Here is a 20,466-nt window from a genome sequence, read left to right on the forward strand (position 1 = left end):
TTCGTTTGAAATCTTTTATAAAAAATTGACAGGCTTTAGTATTAATTATCTGTTTTGTACTTGACAAAACGATTTTGTATTGTTTGAATGTTGGGACTTAGATAACAATGTTTTAATAGACATCAAATTTTGTAATTACTATTGAGGTTATATTCATATGACTTATATCTTTGTTAATATGTGCATGTTTCATGTATTTGAGCGATTGTCGACTTGCATCAGTGAGGGGTGAAGGGACTGCAATGGAAAAGATAAGTTTTTTAAATATCGTTGTATTAGTTTAATTAGCACTGAGAAACATTTGTTTATGTCCATGAATAATGGAGTAATATTTTTTTATGGACAGGTAATTCTAAAGACATAAGAAGAGCATAGATATTCCTCTTACAAAAAGTTAAGTGCGAGAGTTTATTTCTACAAATTAGATATCTACAATAGTTTATTACGATCACAGGTTATATTCATATGACTTATATCTTTGTTAATATGTGCATGTTTCATGTATTTGAGTGATTGTCGACTTGCATCAGTGAGGGGTGAAGGGACTTCAATGAAAAAGATAAGTTTATTTACTTTCGTTGTATTAACTTGTTTAATCAGCACTGAGAAACATTTGTTTATGTCCATGAATAATGGAGTAGTCTTTTTTTTGTGGACAGGTAACCAAAGATTCATTTTCTAAAGACATAAGAAGAGCATACGTATATTCATCTTCCAAAGATTCATCTTCCAAAAAGTTAAGTGCGAGAGTTTATTTCTACATATTAGATATCTATATTTCCTATTTTAAACTCTGTTGTTTGTCTTCTTATTCTGTTTTTTTAAATTATGTGTTCTTGATTAACTTTCGCTAACTAATAAAACTCCTTGACATATATATATATATTGGTTAGGTTATTGGTGAGGATTGGATAAAAGACAAACATCGCATTATTCATTGGAATAGTCCACAGAACCAAATTCAGAAATAAAGGTTAGTACTATCTTCAATGTTGATGAATTGAGGAATTTAGAAATAAACAGTAAAATCATCATAGGTGTCACATTGTTTAGGATTGTACAAATACTTGGATTTAAATATGCAATTGACTGGTTTGAAATTAAAAGCACAGTGGTAGTTGTATATCTGGTGTTGGTTTTATGATTGATTGTTCTATCTATTTTTAAAATGTCTTAGATTTAGGATTAGTTTGAGTGGATAACAAACTATATTTTCTTTTCGATCAAAACATGATGATCAGAAACATGTCATTTGATTTAAAATATCTATTAGGTTCATAGAAAAAAGTAGAGTTATCTTTTTAGTTGGTAAATAGAATAACAAACTTAATTTATTTAGGCTTCACATACGAAATTACTATGAAAAATCAAAATAGAACAACAAACTGAATTTATTTAGGCTTCACAAACGAAACTACTATGAAAAATCAATTCAAATGTAGTCCATCCAAAACAAACCAATAAATGTTTATAAAGCACTAAGCAAACAAAATGAAACAAAACAAACTCGGTTTGAAAGACTTTCATCACTACACTCTGTTTTCAAGATTACTAAAAACCTCTTTGAAAACAACATTAGTAGTTTTCCTTTGCGGCTTCCCATCTTTATCCACGATCAACACTTTCAAACCTTTCTTGGATGTAACCCTTGAAATGGCAACATAAAGCTGTCCATGAAAAAATACTGGTCTAGGAAGAAATAATCCCACCTCAGACAATGACTGTCCTTGACTTTTGTTGATGGTTATTGCAAAAGCCACTGCTAAAGGCAATTGTCTTCTACGCATCTTAAAAGGAAGTCTTTTATCTGTTGGAGTGATCAATAATCTTGGAATATAAGCGATTTCACCAACCTGCTTACCAGTTAAGATCCTAGCTTCCACCATAAAATCCATAAGCTGAGTTATTTGCAATCTTGTTCCATTCATTAAACCTTCGTTAGGGTTAATATTCCTAAGCAACATAACAGGACAACCAATCTTCAATCTCAGACTATGGTTTGGTAGACCAGAAACTTTAATGCTGTTTAGGAAGTCTTTACTGAGGGCGTCATTGTTGACTGAAGCAGTATCAGATGGATCTATACTGTCTGATGAAGTATAAACCATTTCTTCTCCTGAAGAATAAAAACAAAATTTAAAAATAAGTTAGCGTAAGTAAATGATAACGAAACACATGTAATAAAATATCACAACTGCCTTACCATCAAGTTTAGATAACATATGATCATTAATCATATTCACATCCTCATTAGTTGGACACAAGATTGCTCTCTGTTGGAAAAACTTAGGATCTTTAATTCCTCTTAGTGAATCAGTATCTCCATAAATGGCATGACAAATAGTTTCTATAGGATCATTTGGGTCCATAATTAGAAACTCTTCTAGAATATCAATTAAGGCCTCCCCATCATTCGGCTCTGCTATTCTCCCATCCCCAACAGCCAAAATCCACTCAGAAAATTCTTTCAAATCGTTTGCTTCTACATCAGTGAGATTGTTTGAAGCCAATCTCATGTTCTTAGTAAGTTTCAGAACCTTGCAATGATCCCATAGATATGATGAATTCATGGCAGACAACACAATCTCAGCTCTACTACCTCCAGTAATCACAGGAAGAACTTGTCGAAAATCACCTCCAAACACAATAACCTTCCCACCAAAAGGCTTATTGTCGTGATTCACCATCTTCATCAGATCCTTTAAACTCCTGTCTAAAGATTCAAAACAATGCTTGCTCATCATTGGTGCTTCATCCCAAATGATTAGAGATGCCTCTTTTATCAAATTAGATTTATCTGATCCATGAGTCAATGAACATGTAGTAAACTCATCTGGATTGATGGGTATGCCAAAACGTGAATGAGCAGTCCTACCACCTTGCAACAACAGAGAAGCAATTCCACTTGATGCAGTATTAAGAACAATATCTCCCCTACACCTAACCGCAGCTGATAGAATCTGCCAAAGAAAAGTTTTTCCAGTGCCACCAAACCCATAAACAAAGAACATTCCACCTCTTTCTTCAAAAACAGCACCGATGATCTCATCATATATCTTTCTTTGTTCAGTAGTCATCAACAGAATATCTCTATCATGAGTGGCTTGCAATTCATCAAGATCGTAATTTAGCTCATCCAAGATCAAAACATTTTCAATCGGTTTGAATTCGGGAGGCAGCTTAGGCATAGACTCATATACTGACAGTGAACTCCCGTTTCTTTTCATAAGCTTCTCAATCTCTATAAGAGCATATAGTTTCTTCTCACTGTCACTGAGTATAAGTCCTGCCAAAATTAGAAAAAATTATAAAATTTAATGACGCACCATCTATATCAAGTGCAATATTAAATAACGTATAGATTAAGGAACCAAAGAACGTTAAACTAAAAATATAAGATATAGTACCTGGCCTGTTGAAATGCATTCTTCTATTGTACTCAATATCTTCAGATAACAATTCCCAAGTTTTTTCCCAAACAACCTCTGGTTGAGACAAACTATTTGACAGAAGCATTAGAACAAAAAGACCACGAACAACAGCTGCAGAACTGTCATAAGATCGCCTCACTAAGTCATCTATGTACTCCTGGTCATCATCCAAAATCCCCCGAGCATAACATGCCTCTTTGTAGGTCGCATAAACCACACCATTGTAGGTTTTAATATCATCATAGCTGGTAGGACCTCTGACATAGTTCAACAATACTCTCAAATAATAAGCACTTTCTTGCTTACGTGGAGCATAATTAATTCTTCCAACACTGAAGCCTTGTTTCCTTCTGGTGAACTTCTTCTGACTTTTCGAGTAGGTGTAATAGTTGGGAATCTGAATATATGTCAGAGTCCGAGCAAAAGCATCAACTTCATTCAGCTTGAACCACGCCAAAAACATTGTGTTCTCGATGAGTTTACGACCAACAACATCCTTCAGTTTGTCCTTCCCTCTGAAAATAACATTTTGTTTCCCTGGTAGATGAAATGAAAGTTTCTCAACAGCTGTGGATCTGTAATGTATTGGAAAGGCAAAAATCCTCCATGCTCCTTCACAAGTAGAAACATATCTACAAAAATCATAAATATAGAAGTTAGGACAGATTCCAAATAAAAGAATAAGAATCTGTGAACGTCGTACACATTGGCAAAGTCACTTATTAAATTACCTGCAATCAAAGAAATCCTTTATTTCATTCTTTTTAATCTCCCCTGTCAAAACGTCACCACCAATCGCTGTCTGTGAGAACGATCCTGCTGAGCTCGGAACTTGTGGCTCACCACCATTCGCTGTCTGTGAGAACGATCCTGCTGAGCTCGGAACTTGTGGCTCTGGTGGTTCTACGACTACTGTAACACGGTCAGATCCTTTATTAATGTATTTAAATAAATACTTAATAGAACCAACTTGGTTGCACCACTCAACATTAATGTGAGCTCGGTAACGAAGAGAGAGTGTCCTGTTGTAAGGGATGACCCATCTGTTATCACATTTCAAACCATTCTTCTCAACAAAACAGGTTGACTGGTCGCGTCTTCTATAAACCGGAAATCCATCCTTTTTCACTCTAGTACTGTCTGCAAAAGGTTTAGGAAACATCTTCGAACACTGCCCATTTTCCATACAAGGAGAGTTCATATTAGCAGCTCCACACGGACCATGAATCATCATATCCTTAACAACATTGTAAAGATCTGGATCAGATGATTTATCTGGGATCTCAGCTGATATGATTTTATCAATGTCTTCTGTTTTTGGAAATTTGGATGAAGGATGCATAAAAAGCAGAATGTGAGCGTGTGGCAATCCTCTCTTCTGAAACTCCACAGTATACATAGCTGAAATATAAAAAAAACACAAAAAGAAAAAGTATTGTTAGAACAGGATAGAAACAATAAATTCAATATCGAACTTATCACATGTCTTAAATCGCTAAAAATGATAATTAAAGGAAAACTTACACGTAGATGTCTTTCCGAGGATATTCTTTTTTGTCAAATCGTTCATCAAAGCATCGAGCTTCATCTTAAATATTCGACAAATAATCTCTGGTCTGTCATCTGAATTCAATCCTCTTTTCTGAAGAAATCTGGTAATTTCTGGCCATTTTGGATTGCATGTGAATGTGATGAAAAGGTCTGGGAAACCAAAATGTCTGCAAATGGCCATAGCGTCTAAGTACATATTCTTCATGTATCTTGGACCCCCAGTGAAAGTAGCTGGTAGAACAAATTGTTGACCTTGTTCATCCATGTCCAAGTTCCCAGCATTTTCAGACTCCTTAATGGAGTCATAACTATCTGAACGCAAGCATGTCTGGTTAAACTTCAAATACCTCAGTCTGTTAGATTCGATAGTAGTATAGGCGTCCACTATGAATTGCTGAAATAACCTTCTTGAATAAAGCAGAATATGTGACTCATTTTCCCGCTCTTGCAGCCGAAAAGCAAAAAACTGCCGCATACTGAAGTATCCTTTTTGAGTTTCTTTGTAGCTTCTGTGACACCTTTTTTAATACCAACCTTGAAACCATCTTCACCATAAACAAATATTAGAGGATATTGCAGTGCTAGATAGGAGAGGTGAATCTCATCAATCCTGGTAAGTCGTCCAGTCTTATGCTGTAGAACAATATCCCGCTTGTCCATTCCTAAATTAAAATCCCCAGGAATCAACGCAGCCACCTCAGATGCAGTTGGCATATTATATGTCCTACCATCTTTATCACTTCTACTGACAATTCGCATATGGAAAGTCTTTTGAGGATTCTCCACAAATCTCTCTCTAGCTGATCGAAACCGCTCAACATATGGATTAACAGCATTCAACATCTCGATAATAGGAAGAATAATTTCCTTCTTCAACCCATCTTTCTTACTAAGCGAGGAGGATTTTTTGGACTTGCTGGTAACATAGAAAATAACAACCAGTTAGTTTATAAATAGAACCGTAGTATAAAAAAAATATAGAAGCATATTAGGAAAAAGAAAACTACCTTAGAGCATTAAATCTGTTTTCAACTTCATTCTCTGTATCCACAATGTATAGCTGTCCAAATTTAGCATAGTCTCCTTCAGGTGGTGTTAGACTTCCCATCAAATGATAGTTTTCACCATGAAGCTGAAACATCTGTGGTCCTTGTCCCTTGTTTAGAGAATTCACTACCTTCCCACCAAGAGATGTGAAAGAGAAAACCATATTATAGGCTCTCGTATTCTTTTGAAAATGCTTGCTTAGCTTATCATCTCCTGTTAGAAGGTTCATTATAAGATCAGGGGGTTTCTTTAAAAATGGCAACTGAACCTGTCCTTGCATGCAACACAAAGTAAATATAGGTTTGCGTCTATATTTGCTCTTGTTTATGCGTTCACCATACCACATAATAGCTCCACAATGAACACAAGCGTGATCTGGGTCACCCTCATCAATATAGTCTGGTAAATTAAAAAAATGTAGGTTAGGAAAACATCTTCCACTGTTAAAATACAACTTAAGTAATTAAACTAACCATCTTCTTTGGGCGGCACTGGTTTGACCTTTTTCTTCACTTCAGAGAATGTTTTTTTAAACATGGCTGCCAGAAAACTAACTCGTTCAGATTGGTCGACAATCTCTGGTTGAAGCTCAATAGATTGTTCACCATCTGAATGATCAGTATCATAACTTTCGTCACTACTACATTCAAATTCTAGATCATCAAACTCATCCATGTTGCCCTGTAAATCTGCACGTATATATAAAATAGCCAGAGTATCAGAAACGAAATGTAAGTTTAAACATGGTGGTACAAAATACCTTCATCAAATGAATCAACACGTGAACCGTTTGGTTCTAAATCGTCAGATATATTCTTTCCGCCCTTTCTTGGCGTTTCTGTGGTCTTTGCATTTGACATTCTGTGAACTGGTGTGTGTTGTTTTTCATTCATAAGTTGACCTGGGCATGATCCAATGTAGGTAGCTGAGATGCTTGCAGGATAACTCGAATCTGTTATTTAAAGTATCAACATGTAGGCATGGTAGCAAGTCACTATTTTGAAAAGAGTAACTAATGATTCTGGTAGTTTATTAATGAAAATACCTCTATGTTGTCTTTCAAAAGTGGACATTCCTGAATCTCTAGGCGTTTCTCTGGTCTTTGTGTTTGGTCCTTTAGGGATTGGTACTTGTTGTCTTTCAAATATGAGCTGGCTCGGACATGATCCAGTGTAGATAGCTGAGATGTGTGCATTATAAAATGAATTAGTTAATGAAATTAAAAAGGTCTATGCATCTCGGTGAGTCTTTTGTTAAAACTTCTGATAATGGGGCAGTATGAAGGATGTACCTTTATTAAACTGACTTCTTTTCTTTTGATTAGGACTATCATTGGTTTCTAGTAAAGAAAAAACTACACCAAATAATAAGATGTGAGTTGAATGGTAATATAAACTTAGTAAGTCAACATAGACATAGTTTAGAATAGAGAAGAACCTCGCTTGTTTTTAGGTTTAGACACAGTTACTCGTGGATGAGCCCTTGATCTGTAGTTTTTATTGGTGACATCATATAAAAGTCTTGAAAAAACTGTCTGCAAGGGCACATCTTTGGTTTGAGAGGAAACACGAGTTCTTTGACTAAATTCAGATCGTGAAGGTTTCCAATGACCATCAGCTCCAATAGGAGCAACATGCTTTCTTTTCATATCCTGTGAATATAGTGAGGCTTATAGATCATTAGCTATCATTGTATATAACTATACTATAATCTAAACTTATCACCAATAACAGATAGCTTACTGGATAGTAGAATCAACAATTGAAATAGGTTTGTAATTCTTCAGTGACTGCTGCACATTCTGTTCATGTAGTGTAAATTTTATCTTAATGGATAGAGTTACGAAATGTTTTGAATTAAATTTATGGGCGGGATGATAGAAAATTTGATAATGTCCACAAAATTTAGAGTCCTATATTAGTTAAGATTCTCTACATAACTATCATAATTGAGAATTACTTTAGTTAAGATTCTCTACATAACAGATAGTACAATTACTTTAGTTAAGATCACAATAATATTTAATTGTAGATCTCATATTTTAGACTTTCAGATAAATCGTAACAGCTATTTTTAAAATCGTTTCTCTTAAAAATTATTTCTATATTTGTTTAGAAAAACATTTTAGAGTGCTATCAATATTACATTAATTTTTTCATACTGAGAACATATGAAAAAATACAAAATGTAATAGATTAAAGCTTGTGTTACATATAAAAATACGTTTTTGATACATAGTAAATGGATCATGAAGTATACATAGCTTGTGTTACATATAAACTTACGTTAATTTCTTATTCTCTGTATAGTTAATAAATGGATCATGAAGTAACATATGCCAAGTAGCCGGTTATGTGCATGGGATTCCAACTACATCATATTCCAAGTAAGTTTTTATTTAATGTTCAAGGCTTAGTGTTAAATTTGAATGTAGTATGCTATAATTTCTTAGAAAGAAATAAATTTTATTTTGATAAGTGGAAATGAATATCATCTTTATTTAGACTCATATTTATTAAAAGGAAATTTTATTAGAACTTGTAGTTATTGAAAAATAAAAAAATTCCAAATTGAAAAGAACCAAATAATTGAAAAACATAAAACATGATAATGAAATAAGATGCAACCAAATTCATAACTCCACGCAGCCTTCTTTTCCACTACTCATCAGCATTCTTTTCCACTTTTATTATCTTAGAGCATTGTTTCTTTGAAGTAGAAGAAAGGTCATCAACTTCATTGTCTCCTTTTCGTTTGGATAGTGGATTAGAAGACAAACATGTGTTATCTTCGCTTTCTATCGTGACGTAAGATACCTAAAACAAAAATCATATAAAATATATTAAGTTCAAGGTTTGATACAATATATTCAAAACGACAAAAGAATTTACACACCTGTCCTGATGAACGATCAGATGAAAGGATAGTCAATGTATCTTCAGTTTTCTCATCGTCAGATTGAGATATTATCTCATCAGCTGACCAGGTCTTCCCAATAGTAAATATATGAGATCCATAGTCAACATTTTCTTTGCCCACATAGACACCAAACTTGAAAGTCTTCCCAATTAAACCATTAATAGGCTCAGGCAAATCTTCAGGATCCTCAACCTAATAAATTAAATATATATATATATATATATATATATATATATATATATATATATATATATATTCATTATAAAGTCGCAAAATAAAACCAATAATAGAACAATGTAAAGATAAGTATTGCTACCTCTTCTAGAGAACCATCTAAAAGCACTTCAGCACTTAAACCCACAATAGGTTCAGCAATAGTATCAAACAACATCACCTTAGTTTCACCAGTGTCATCCTTTATTAGTAGATGCAACTTTAACCTATTAGAAGAAAATAAAATAGTTAAGTAAAATATATGCAAAACAGTAACATGTTTTCAAGTTTAAGAAACATACTTCGGTGCAACATCTGTAACCGACTGTTTGCATGAATCGCAATACCACAGATGATTCACCGGCACGACATCCTTCTTAGTGATGTTAGTCACCTTCTTGAAGTGGCACTTAACACACCCAAAATAATACCATGCCCAGTCTGTGTCGATTGCATAAATTGTTGCCTTAACAATGCATTTTTCAATCTATAAATAATTACATGAGTGTTAGTAAATAGGTAGGTTAAAAGATTAAAATTTAGAGAGAAAAAATGAACCTCAGTGGCCATTATGATATCCAAGACTGTTCTCTCTGGATAAAGAGACCACTTATCAGCTTGGCGTTGGTTTCCTTTAGGTTTCACAACCTCACGATTAACAGATGTGAGCGCAAGATCATTATTTGGCATCCTAAATCACAAAAAAAAAATTTGCATAAGGACGTTTTAAAAAGTAGTTATGAGATTAGAACAAAACGTACACTCTTTGATAATCTTGAACATCAAATCCAGGTGGATTGATCTCAAGAGTTGAAGTCTCAAATGCATTAGTTATCTGGACTTGTCCTACAGCAAACAAAGATATCAATCGCAATTAATGAAGATCATATTATAAAGATAAACTTATCGTATGTTTAGAATATATCTTACCCTTGTAAACATTGATCTTAGCAAATCTCAATAAGCAGAGGAAATTCTTATTCAGTTGACCAACTTTGTATGCATAATAAACATGCTCAGCAAAACGACCCCATAAACAACATGCTATTTGGTGATCACTGAGAACATATGAAAAAAAAAAATTATTAAACATACGTTTTTGATACATATGTTAAATCTAATTATAAAAGGTATTTCATAACTTACTCTGTATCTGTCAATGTGAACTCCAGCTTCTTGGTTTCCCTGCTTTGCACTGGCACAACCTGCATATCTCCAATATCTATTGCTTGCCCAATAACATCTACAAACATATTTAAAAATAAAGAAGATTATCTAAAGATTAAAGGAGAAACATAAATATTTTAAAGAAATTATTTATTAAATACCAATAAGAAAATTAGAATCGAGACTTCCATTAATGATGTCTGAGAAAGTGGTTAATGATAAAAAGTTATCATCAATTTTCAGTGATGAATTGGTGACGTTGGTCAGATTGGTGATGGAGATTTTGTATTCATGGCTCGTAGGTCGGTACTTTCCACCAGCAGGAGTTACAGAGAAGTTCTCAATGAACCTCCATTGACCAGCAGCCTGAAGCTTCTTGACACGAGGATAGAAGAGTCTCTTACAGGTGCAATGAATCTTAACACCCTACATTTGCATTAGATATGATATAGTTAAGACGATTGGAATAGGAACGTTTGTGAAACATGAATGTCAACAAATAGAAACACTTACTGTCCTATCTGCGAGTATGAACTGAAGAGGGTCTCCACCAGGGTAATTAGATTTCTGTGTCCATGAATGCAGAACCTTGACTTCGACAACCCAAGTTGATTTAAATGGTTTGACATTTTTCAACATAGTTACTCGGTCTGATGTAACCATAGCCATTTGAGTCTCTGTTTATTTTCGTTGGAGGTGTAGAAAATAGTAAGCAATGGTAGATGTTTATAGTGATTTGGTACTAAAGATCAGATTATGAGAATATAGTTAGAATATGCTGATTTTCTTAATTCATGAGATCAAAAGCACGTTTGGATTTTCATATTTTTTAGGAACTGTTTTATGAAGTTAAGATATCGTTAGAATATGCTGTTTTTCGTAATTCATTAGATCAAAAACACGTTTCGATTTTCATATTTTTTAGGAAATGTTTTAGGAAGTTAAGATATGCAATCATTTAAGTGAAAGTTGATAAATATTCTGCTCGGAATATAAGGAAGCATATCTTCAAGATGAGAAAGAATTATATTTTATCTTTTGGAGGCCACGTTAATTAAGAACAGATATATTTATTCTTATTGAGATTAGAATATTCTATTATGTTAATAGAAACAAAAATAATTTGGAATACATAATGGATATGAATCAGGTCTTTATTATCTTTGGTTTATGTAATGTCAATGATGAACTGTGTATAAAATATATTTGTTTGAAGCAATTAGTTGTAATGTTTCTTATGGTTGAAGATGAATCCAAATTGAAACTCTAATTTGATTTCTTTATGTGGGCAGGTAGTGATCGGAGAAGACAAATAAATGCTAACGTTTATAAACATGATCTTCAATTAGTGTTATTGTATAGTTGGACTTCTTGTATATGGAGCTTTGGTATATAAGAGAAACGATCAAAATGTATCGGTTAAATATGTTTCATTTTCGATGGTTTTATTTTAACCGGTTTATCTAATTAGATTTTGGTTCATTTAAACTATACCAGACCTATTATGTAGGTAGCGAGTAAAATAAAATTATAACAAACTTGTGAAGGTAGGTAGCGAGTAATATATGCGTCTGGTAGAAAAGAGTCCAAAATTTAAACACAACATTCTATAGTAGATTTTTTTTAGGACTCTAAATTAATATAGTAGATCTATGATGATAGTTATTAAAAGAAGTAATGGAACAATTTTGTAACAAAAATAAAGATAGTTTCAACGTTATTGTTAGAGAGCCCTTTGATTGGTGGGTCAGCATTGTAACGGTCAGTTACTTTATCATCCCTAAAATACATTTATTTAGAAAATTAAAAAGTGGATATTAAAACCCTAATAAAAAAATACCAATTCCAAAGTTGACGCTTATTTTGCATTCCCCCGCTCTTCTCAGTCCTAATCAGATCGTCGTCCCCACCACGCTCCCCCCCTTCCTTCCTCAATTTCGATGTTCGACTGCGACCCATTTATATCTTGATCAAAGACCTTCAAACACCCAACGAACGAGTTTATCGCTATCTATCGCTAGGCCTTGAAAACTTCTCAGAGTTATGGGTTGCTTCCTAGGTTGTTTCGGTGGACGGAAGAATCGCCGGCGTCAGAAACGTAGAGAGTCCTCCGATCAGGCTAGAGCAAACGTAAGTCTCTCTCTCTCTCTCTCTCTCTCTCTCTCTGATGCTTCCTGAGAAATACTTTCTTATTTTTTTGCATGAGCTTTTCTTTTGATTCCTATATCGAGAATCGAGATAGATAGATAAATAGATCATCTTCGTATTTAGTTTGATTTGACCTGTGGAAACTCTTTTGCTTTTGTTGTTGCGTAGAATCTCTCTGTGGAATATGCAAAACCTGTTCATCTCAATGATAGAAGAGTCTCTACTACTGTTGAGGAGATCCCTAAAAGCTCTGTCATTCCAATCACTACTGATATTTGGTGAGAGTGTGTGTGTGTGTGTGTGATTGATTTGATTTTTTTGGATGCTTCTTGTTCTTATAGATTCAAGCTTTGAGCTTCTGTTAAAGCTTAAACATATGCTGATTTTTTTTTGGTCAGTGACGAGGAGGCTGAGGAGAAAAGTAGTCCAAGTCCTAATAGTAGGAAGAGAGTCACTTTTGACTCCAATGTCAAAACACACGAGCACATTATTGAGTCACAAGAATCTGCTCAACTCTTGCAAGAGAAGAAAGAAGAAGTGATTCCAGACAAGGCGGCTGTTCAGTCTTCTTCTGAGAACAGTGTGGTTGCCTCGAACCCCTCAGGTGACAGATACAAGAATTGCAGAGAGAGCGATGATGAAATCGAGGAGGATGAGTTGTTGTACTGCGGTGGTGAAAGCGACCTTGATGATGAGTTTTATAGTGACGAAGCGTTTAGTGAGGAGCATAAGCTGCATACTCAAACCAAAGAAGATGCAAAGCTGAGAATGTCTAATGAGAGTGTTCAAGGAGTGCTTAACCCCGTTGAGAATCTCACTCAGTGGAAATCCGCTAAATCCAACGGGAAGACAGTACATAAACAGTCTCAAAAGGAGAACTCTAATAACCTCATCTCAGATCAAGAAGACAGAAAAAAGGATTCCTTTTCTTTCGGCGCAGACTCTCAGACTGATGATACAACGCTCAGTTTCAAACAGGACTCCAAGAAGGTTGAAAACAAAGAAGTAACTGTTGATGCTAGCCTTTCAACATGGTTGTCAGCATCTGAGACGGGTAGTGAGTGCAACAGTGTCTCTAACACACCCGAGAAAAACAAGTCTACAAGCTACTTAAAACGGGTTATAAACAGCCATGACGATAGACCTGTACTATGTGCATTGACATCGGAGGATATCAAACAGTTCTCTGCCGCATCCACGCCGAGGAAGTCACCGAGGAAGAGTCCTGATGAAACACCTATTATAGGCACAGTCGGTGGTTACTGGGGTAATCACTCAAAGGCAGTAGATTGCGGCTCTGCTTCTTCATTCAAGGGGATACCAAACACCACCAGCAAGTACAGAGAGGTACGCTTAAACCAGTAATATAATCAATCAAGTGTCCTTTCTATTCCTTTGAGAATGACATGTTTTGTGGAAATGCAGGACAGAAGCGTGAATTGGCATTCAACACCATTTGAGGCAAGGCTGGAGAAAGCTTTGAACAGAGATAAATAATGGTGCTGCACTCTTTCAACACTCACTTGATTGTGTCTGATTTTGATTTGATTTCTCTCTCTAGCATATTTGTTTGTGTGGTAGTATTACTGAAAAAGACATTTGTTATCCATATAAAATAACATGAAAAAGTAAAGCAAAAAAACAAGAATCAGAACCAAAACTGTTCTCTCTTATTTATGGATTATTCTTCTTGTACAATGAAAGCTAAAACCAACGTTTTTATTGTGTTTTGATCAGGCGACATAGTAGATGGAGTTGGGGAGCTTGAAGGTTCTCTTGGGAAGAGGACAGCCTGCGAAGCTGCTCCATTGGTCTGCCATCACTCCCAAAACTCTGTAACCAAGACTCGTTAGCCATGTCCTCTTCTCTGCCTTGTATTGTTTGACTTCTTTTTGTTCATCTTCTAGCCCCCTGCAGTGTTTTCTGCTTTTAGTACATTGGTTTGTCTAATCTGGTCGGAGCAAACCAGAATAAATAACTAGAGGGATGTATAAATACGTGTTTAGCTAAACTGGAGTCAATATATTGGAACCTCAGTGAAGGTGTTAAGAGCAGCCACAACGCTGGTTTTAATGAATCCTTAGCACATTTACATAGGCAAATAACATTAAAATAATAATAAAAAAATTGATAACCCAAGGATTGATCCTTAGCTAAGGGGTTTAAGGATCAAATCCTTAAGTATGTGGCAAGGCGTGAGTGGTCGATGAACAGAACAAATCTCATCAAACCAAAGACGACGAACCTCTCCTTCTTTTTCAATTCCTTCGCAGCTCTTCTTCGTTGATTCGATTTCTATTTCTTTGGTGAAACTTTTTATCTGTTTTTGTGGTGAAACCGAATTTTATATCTCCATAGGGTATATACAGAGAAGGGGGAGAAAAGATGGCGGTTACTATGAAGCATATGTCCTTGATCGTCTCTTTGTTCGGCGTATTGTCCTTCCTTCTTAGAGTCATCGCTGAGAACAAGAAGGTTCGTTTATTCAATCTTCTCTTTTATGTTTCTGAGTAAATATTGAATTCTCGAATGTGTTTTTCCTTGCGATTTTTGCTGAATAATATTGGTCATCTGTCACTCCGAAACTAATGGTCATCTGTGTACACAATTATTTGACATGTCATTGGTCTCTATTAGGCTTTCTCTTTTGTAATTGTTGTTTGATTTTGTGAGATTTGTTTATGTTCTTTGTTTTTTTTTTCTTTTTTGGTCGTAGCCTGAGTCTGGGACTCCAATTAACGGAAAGGGAGTGGTTATCTGCAAATATCCATCTGATCCCAACTCTGTCTTGTTCAAAAGCACCAGCTTCTCCGTCTTCTTCAACATTGCCTTGTAAGCATTATTCTCTTTCTCTCTCTTAGTCATTGATTCAATGCATTTGGTGTGTGTGGATTTTTGATTATTATTAACAGAGTTTGTTTGCGTCCTATGATTTTGTCTTGTAGGATCACATCTGGACTGGCACTGTCTCTATTGCTATGGCCAACCATTACGTAATGTTCATGTGTACATGGCAAGTTTGAAGATGACTCTGTTCTCTGTATATTATTATGTTAAAAGAGAAAAAGTTTTTGAGCTTCATCAATCATCACTCATCAGTGATAAGAATTGTGTGGTTCTGGTGGATGATATCTTCATCTAATTAACCTTAAGAGGATTGGTCTCTCTACTTTTGCAGAAGCAAGGCCTTGAGACAGACGCATCAGTCTGTGTTGTTGTTGTCTATAGGCATTCATCGTGGGAGAGCATGGAGACAGTTCGGTGGCGTTGTGGTCGAGTATAAGTGTTGGGGGCATCCCTGTTTTAAGCTTCCTGGAGAAGCAGCAGATCATGGAGACAGTTCGAGAAGCTGCAGAAGCCAGTTAGGATTTTGAAATTTATGTCTCTTTTTATTTGCTTCAGTTTTTGAACTTTTTGTTTGGTTATGAATTATCATAATCACTCTTCCCATGGATGTTAGTGTTGAACTGTCGATCTTGATGTCTATCACTATATGTTATATAAATGCTTGTTCTTGAAGAATCCAGTGTTGTGGTTTTTTAGATTTTTTTCACAAAAAAAAAAGAAACAGAAAATGATGCGAGGATAGAAGAGATTCATAGGGCAATGGGTTTTGTACATTGCTATCTCACCTCGGGAGTCTTGAGTGATGCGTTATGCAGCCTGTACAATCAAATGTGAATTAAGATAGCAACAGCTCTGGACTTTAGCCATGGTTATGGAGCTATCAAGAGGTATACTTATTCTACCTTTTTTCTTTTTCCTTGTTAAGGATTCCATTAGCAGTCTCACCATTGGACATACCATTTAAATTAAGATCCTTAACTATTTAAACAAAAAAAATTAAAAGAAAAAATTAGTTTAATAATGCTAAGGATTTTATTAGCAGTCTCACCATTGCAGCTGCTCTAATGGACAAGGTTAGCTTTTGGTTCAATTTCGTTTTCATTTGGTTTAGAGACTATGAACCATGTAGAGGTAGAGGTCGGTTTTAGTATCCGGTTTAAAATTTGATTTAAACACCTCTGAATCAATTTAAACTGTTTTAAATTGGTTAAAATTGGTTTAAATTAGTTTAATTTGATTTAAATTGGTGTGAACCGGTTAAATCAATTAACAATGTCTGATTTATTTTATTTATTTTGTATATTTAGTCTTTATAGTTCATCACAATAGCTTTATAATTAATTCAAAATTTAAAATATCTAATATAAATATATATAAATAAATAAACAAATGATATGTTTAGTTTCCACATAGGTTCCGAATAATATGCTTAGTTACCGCCTGCCGATTTATTGAACATTAGTATTGAGTGTGTAAATATGTCATCGGTCATAATGAAACTAGTCAATGCTTAGGTAATGTAAGAACCGAATAGAGTTTATTGTACCTGAGGATGAGGTTGGACCAGCCATAGTAACCGGCTTGGATCAGGTTGTCAACGGTGGCAGATCTGAGATATTCTTTCCGGGAAGAGATCAAGAAAATCTTGATGCCTCTTTCTCTGATCTCATGGTACAACTTTACCATGTGTGGCACTGATGGTGCTTTCCTCTTCCTTATCCAATCCTCAAACTTCGTAGAGTTCAGTTTCTCTCCTCTGTTTCCAATTCCACAATCAAGATTAATCGATGTGTTTAGTCTAAACTTAAACCGAAAATTAGAGAGCTAATAGTATTAGATTTACCCGAAGAAGCCATTGCTCTTGTGGTAAGGAATGGTAGAGAGAAGCGTGTCATCGATATCAAAGATCCAAGCGTCCATACCATCACACTTGCTCTTGCCACAACACATGCTCCCGAAATGAAGGATGACCTCATCAACGGCTCTCTCCACGTCATCCTCGTACTGCGATGACGTCATGTAATTCTGGACGTGAGACACGCACTCCTGAGGCACCACATCGAAGTTTCTGATGTTGTGTACTTCCACGTTGAACCTCCAGCTTTCGCAGTAACGTTTCAGGTTCGTCGAGAGCCCTGAAGAAACAAGACCGTGTTGGCTTGGTGAAGAGGAACCGAGTGATTTGAGATGGTTCAAGATGTTCCAGTCACGAGCTGAGACGACTCCGATTAAGAGTGAGGCTAGTGCTAGAGAAAGAAAGATGGATCGGTCCATGTTTGAGAAGAAGTACTTTGGATCTTTGAGAAAATCTGATCACAAGTGTGTATGTAAAGAGGATTTATAGGCATAGAAGAGCTAAAGTGGCCATAACAATAAAGATAATAAAAACACAAATCTGAATCCAATTTTTTGGCGTTTCGTTAATTTTTAAATATTTTTGTTGTAACTTCATTATTCAGCCTTTATTTAGATCGTTGTTTACTATACTAGGGGAATTGTTTTTTCACTTAAATATTAGGGGAACACAATTATGAAAGTTTAGCTTAATATGCGGGAGAAACAAAAGGATGTGGATAATTAAAACTAATTTTAAGTAAGCATGATTGTGTATGAGCAATTGATCTCCTTGATTAGTGGCGTTATAGTTGTCAAAAAGCATTACACGACGAGAGTCACGAGACTACATTTTCATTTAATTGACTATTTGGCACAAATGGTATACACATTGTACTAATAGGAACTATTACTTATGCTTCAACGTAAATGGTTACATGGGTACATGACTCATGACTGTATTACTGTTAAGATTAACTAGGATCCAACCAAACGATACCACCAGAGACATTTAACGATCAATTCTCCATTGAAAGTAATCACATAACAAAATGTTTCATCGTTTTTTTTTGTCCATATGAAATGGAAAAGACAAGAGAAATGTAGATCTAGAGGTACGTGGTCAAGGTCAGGTTATGGTGACAAATTGATTGAGGAGTGGAAATGCAAGCACATGGAGTTTGTTTTTTTTTTTAATAAAATAAATAAATGCTAGTGAAAAACCAATTGAATTTGTGATTTGCTAGTATATGAGGGACAACATTTAAGTGATACAGTTTTATATACAACAAAACATATACGATATACATACTGGAAGTGGCTAAGCATGACCTTCGATAACAACTCATACTTGTTCCCACATGTCATTTTATTTACATTTATCAATTATTTATGGAACTTCCATTTCCACATTTCATATGGAGCTTCAGAACATTAAAGCTATCCTAACGAATTATCGGGAGAGAATCGTTTAAACCGTCACAAGAAGACGCAAAATTGAGTGTTTCTTATCACAAACTTGAATTCTCGATGGAAACGAGAAATTACCCTAAAATTGCTTTTACAAATTTTTATATGTTTAGGATTTAAAAAAAGAAATTACTATAAAATATTTTACTAAATATATATATATATATATATATATATATATATATATATATATATGCTTATGATAAAAAAACTACCACAGATAGTATTTATTGTCATGTGTCACAATTATGTTTGTTAGCAATTTTGAAATTTTATATAATAAGATAACGTTTACTATAACTTTTTTTTCTTCTAATAGCACAAACAGTCTTTTCTATGCTGAACTAGTACTATAACTCATTTTAGACCTCGGTATTTAATGATTTAGTAAAATTTCACACACACATAATTACATAAACATATACATATAAATCAATATTAACTTTAGAGTATAGGCTATATTCGTAGACAAACAATTATAAATTAAAAAAGAGACGTGGTCAAATAAATCATACCGATCCACACTTGAAATCATGATGCGAATTGTTAATAGTTTTTTAACCACTTATAGGTCGTTTAATCACATGTTAATTAGTTATAGTTGCAAACATAATAAATTAATTTTACTGAGAAAGTGGTTCGGTTCAACGGCAATCTGAGCTGCCATCAGCTGTTCACATGAACAAACCATGTGAACATTTGACAAAATATTCATTATTTCCTTTTTCACAAACTGAGAGTGGTTCGTAACTAATGTTTATTTAGTAGAGTAAATGAATGGTTTAGCAAACACAAAACGACGTGGTTAAGTAGGTAATTTTGCATTTGTTGTACTTAGGCTTAGCCCTGAGCATTTCGGGTATCAATTCGGTTCGGGTATTTCAGGTTTCGAGTAATTTAGATAAGAGGTTAGAAAATCCATTTATTACTTAACATGTTTTCGGTTTGGTTCGGTTCGGGTAATTTCAGATTCAGTTCGGTTCGAATAGTAAAAATAGAAACCGAGGATGACAAAAAAAAAAAAAAAAGTAGAAACCGAAAAATACCTAAAAAAGTTTTGGTTTTCATTCGGTTCCAGGTCGGGTTCGGATAATTCGGATAGTTTGGATAAAATATTAGCTATTTAGGATAAAATATCAAATAATTAAGATGATTTAAATAAAAAAGTTTTGGATATTTTGGATTACTTTAGATATTTCAGATAAAATTATTCGGATACTTTCGGATAGTTCGAATATTTTATAATAGTATAATTATCTTTAAATATTTTGAATTCTTTTAAGAAAGTTTTTAGTTATTTATTTATGGGTTATGTTATATGTATATCTTTTATATTTGGGTACCCGTTCGGTTTCCGGTTCAATTACAGTTCGGTTCGGTTATTTTGGATATAGAAATACATAAGAACTATTCGGATATTTTAGGGTCTTGGGTTCGGTTTGGTTTTTCAGATTTGGTTTTTTTGCCCATGCATTGTACTGGTTACACAAGAAAATTTAAAGGAACTAAAGGGTTCACATTAAGCATATAAATTAAACGAAGAAAGAGTATACAGTAGTGCTTATGGCTCACCATAAATGGTAGAAACACATGTAGTTTCATGTACAATCTATATTATTAAAACAGAAACATTACAACTTCTTCTAGGTGGATTTTAAAGTTGGTCCTCTTATTATTTTACCTATCTTAACCAATTTTAATATATTTCCTTAAATGACGTTCACTAATAACTATAAACATTCTCTTCCGCATCCTACCTATAATTATAATATAGATGCGTACACAGTACACTTCGTATGTTTCCAAATTAAAAACGAAAACTAACATTCACTTTTTTTTT

At 34.4% G+C, this 20,466-nt stretch overlaps 3 protein-coding genes across 9 annotated transcripts; 1 reads left to right on the forward strand and 2 right to left on the reverse strand.

Annotated features, from left to right (window-relative positions):
* Positions 1 to 1,517: 1,517 nt before the first annotated feature.
* On the reverse strand, positions 1,518 to 6,402 carry LOC108825432 (uncharacterized). Its single transcript, XM_056985772.1, is given in 8 exon segments — positions 1,518 to 2,116; positions 2,204 to 3,199; positions 3,408 to 3,542; positions 3,687 to 4,063; positions 4,163 to 4,832; positions 4,956 to 5,465; positions 5,468 to 5,898; positions 5,990 to 6,402. Coding segments are annotated over 8 exon segments (4,092 nt in total). The 5' UTR covers positions 6,376 to 6,402; the 3' UTR covers positions 1,518 to 1,529.
* Positions 6,403 to 8,540: 2,138 nt separating this feature from the next.
* On the reverse strand, positions 8,541 to 17,702 carry LOC108836190 (acid phosphatase 1-like). 7 transcript variants are annotated; one of them, XM_057010972.1, is made up of 13 exons: positions 16,870 to 17,010; positions 16,226 to 16,301; positions 16,109 to 16,139; positions 10,842 to 11,005; positions 10,490 to 10,754; positions 10,308 to 10,404; positions 10,092 to 10,219; positions 9,923 to 10,007; positions 9,720 to 9,852; positions 9,464 to 9,648; positions 9,265 to 9,388; positions 8,925 to 9,140; positions 8,541 to 8,845 (listed from the first exon to the last, which is right to left on the reverse strand). In XM_057010972.1, the coding sequence occupies exons 4-13, from the start codon at positions 10,995 to 10,997 to the stop codon at positions 8,690 to 8,692; spliced, it is 1,545 nt and encodes a 514-aa protein (XP_056866952.1). In that variant the 5' UTR covers positions 10,998 to 11,005; positions 16,109 to 16,139; positions 16,226 to 16,301; positions 16,870 to 17,010; the 3' UTR covers positions 8,541 to 8,689. The 7 variants fall into 7 exon arrangements, with proteins under 7 accessions (XP_056866952.1, XP_056866951.1, XP_056866954.1 ...); XM_057010971.1 differs by having other exon boundaries at positions 16,109 to 16,301; XM_057010974.1 differs by lacking the exons at positions 10,490 to 10,754; positions 10,842 to 11,005.
* LOC108863167 (uncharacterized) lies at positions 12,291 to 14,530 on the forward strand. Its single transcript, XM_057010977.1, has 4 exons — positions 12,291 to 12,458; positions 12,645 to 12,754; positions 12,875 to 13,823; positions 13,902 to 14,530. Exons 1-4 carry the CDS (start codon positions 12,372 to 12,374, stop codon positions 13,971 to 13,973), a joined length of 1,218 nt encoding a protein of 405 aa, XP_056866957.1. The 5' UTR covers positions 12,291 to 12,371; the 3' UTR covers positions 13,974 to 14,530.
* Positions 17,703 to 20,466: the final 2,764 nt, after the last annotated feature.

This window comes from Raphanus sativus, chromosome 5 (assembly GCF_000801105.2).
Source record: "Raphanus sativus cultivar WK10039 chromosome 5, ASM80110v3, whole genome shotgun sequence".
NCBI classification, from domain to species: domain Eukaryota; kingdom Viridiplantae; phylum Streptophyta; class Magnoliopsida; order Brassicales; family Brassicaceae; genus Raphanus; species Raphanus sativus.

Coding starts and splice junctions, on each gene's coding strand:
- LOC108836190 (XM_057010972.1), bottom strand. CDS start 10,997: ATGGCTATGGTTACATCAGACCGAGTAACTATGTTGAAAAATGTCAAA. Junction 10,220..10,307: donor TTCACATTGACAGATACAGA/GTAAGTTATGAA, acceptor ATATGTTCTCAG/TGATCACCAAATAGCATGTT. Junction 9,853..9,922: donor GTTCAAGATTATCAAAGAGT/GTACGTTTTGTT, acceptor TTTGTGATTTAG/GATGCCAAATAATGATCTTG.
- LOC108863167 (XM_057010977.1), top strand. CDS start 12,372: ATGGGTTGCTTCCTAGGTTGTTTCGGTGGACGGAAGAATCGCCGGCGT. Junction 12,755..12,874: donor CCAATCACTACTGATATTTG/GTGAGAGTGTGT, acceptor TTTTTTGGTCAG/TGACGAGGAGGCTGAGGAGA. Junction 13,824..13,901: donor CCACCAGCAAGTACAGAGAG/GTACGCTTAAAC, acceptor GTGGAAATGCAG/GACAGAAGCGTGAATTGGCA.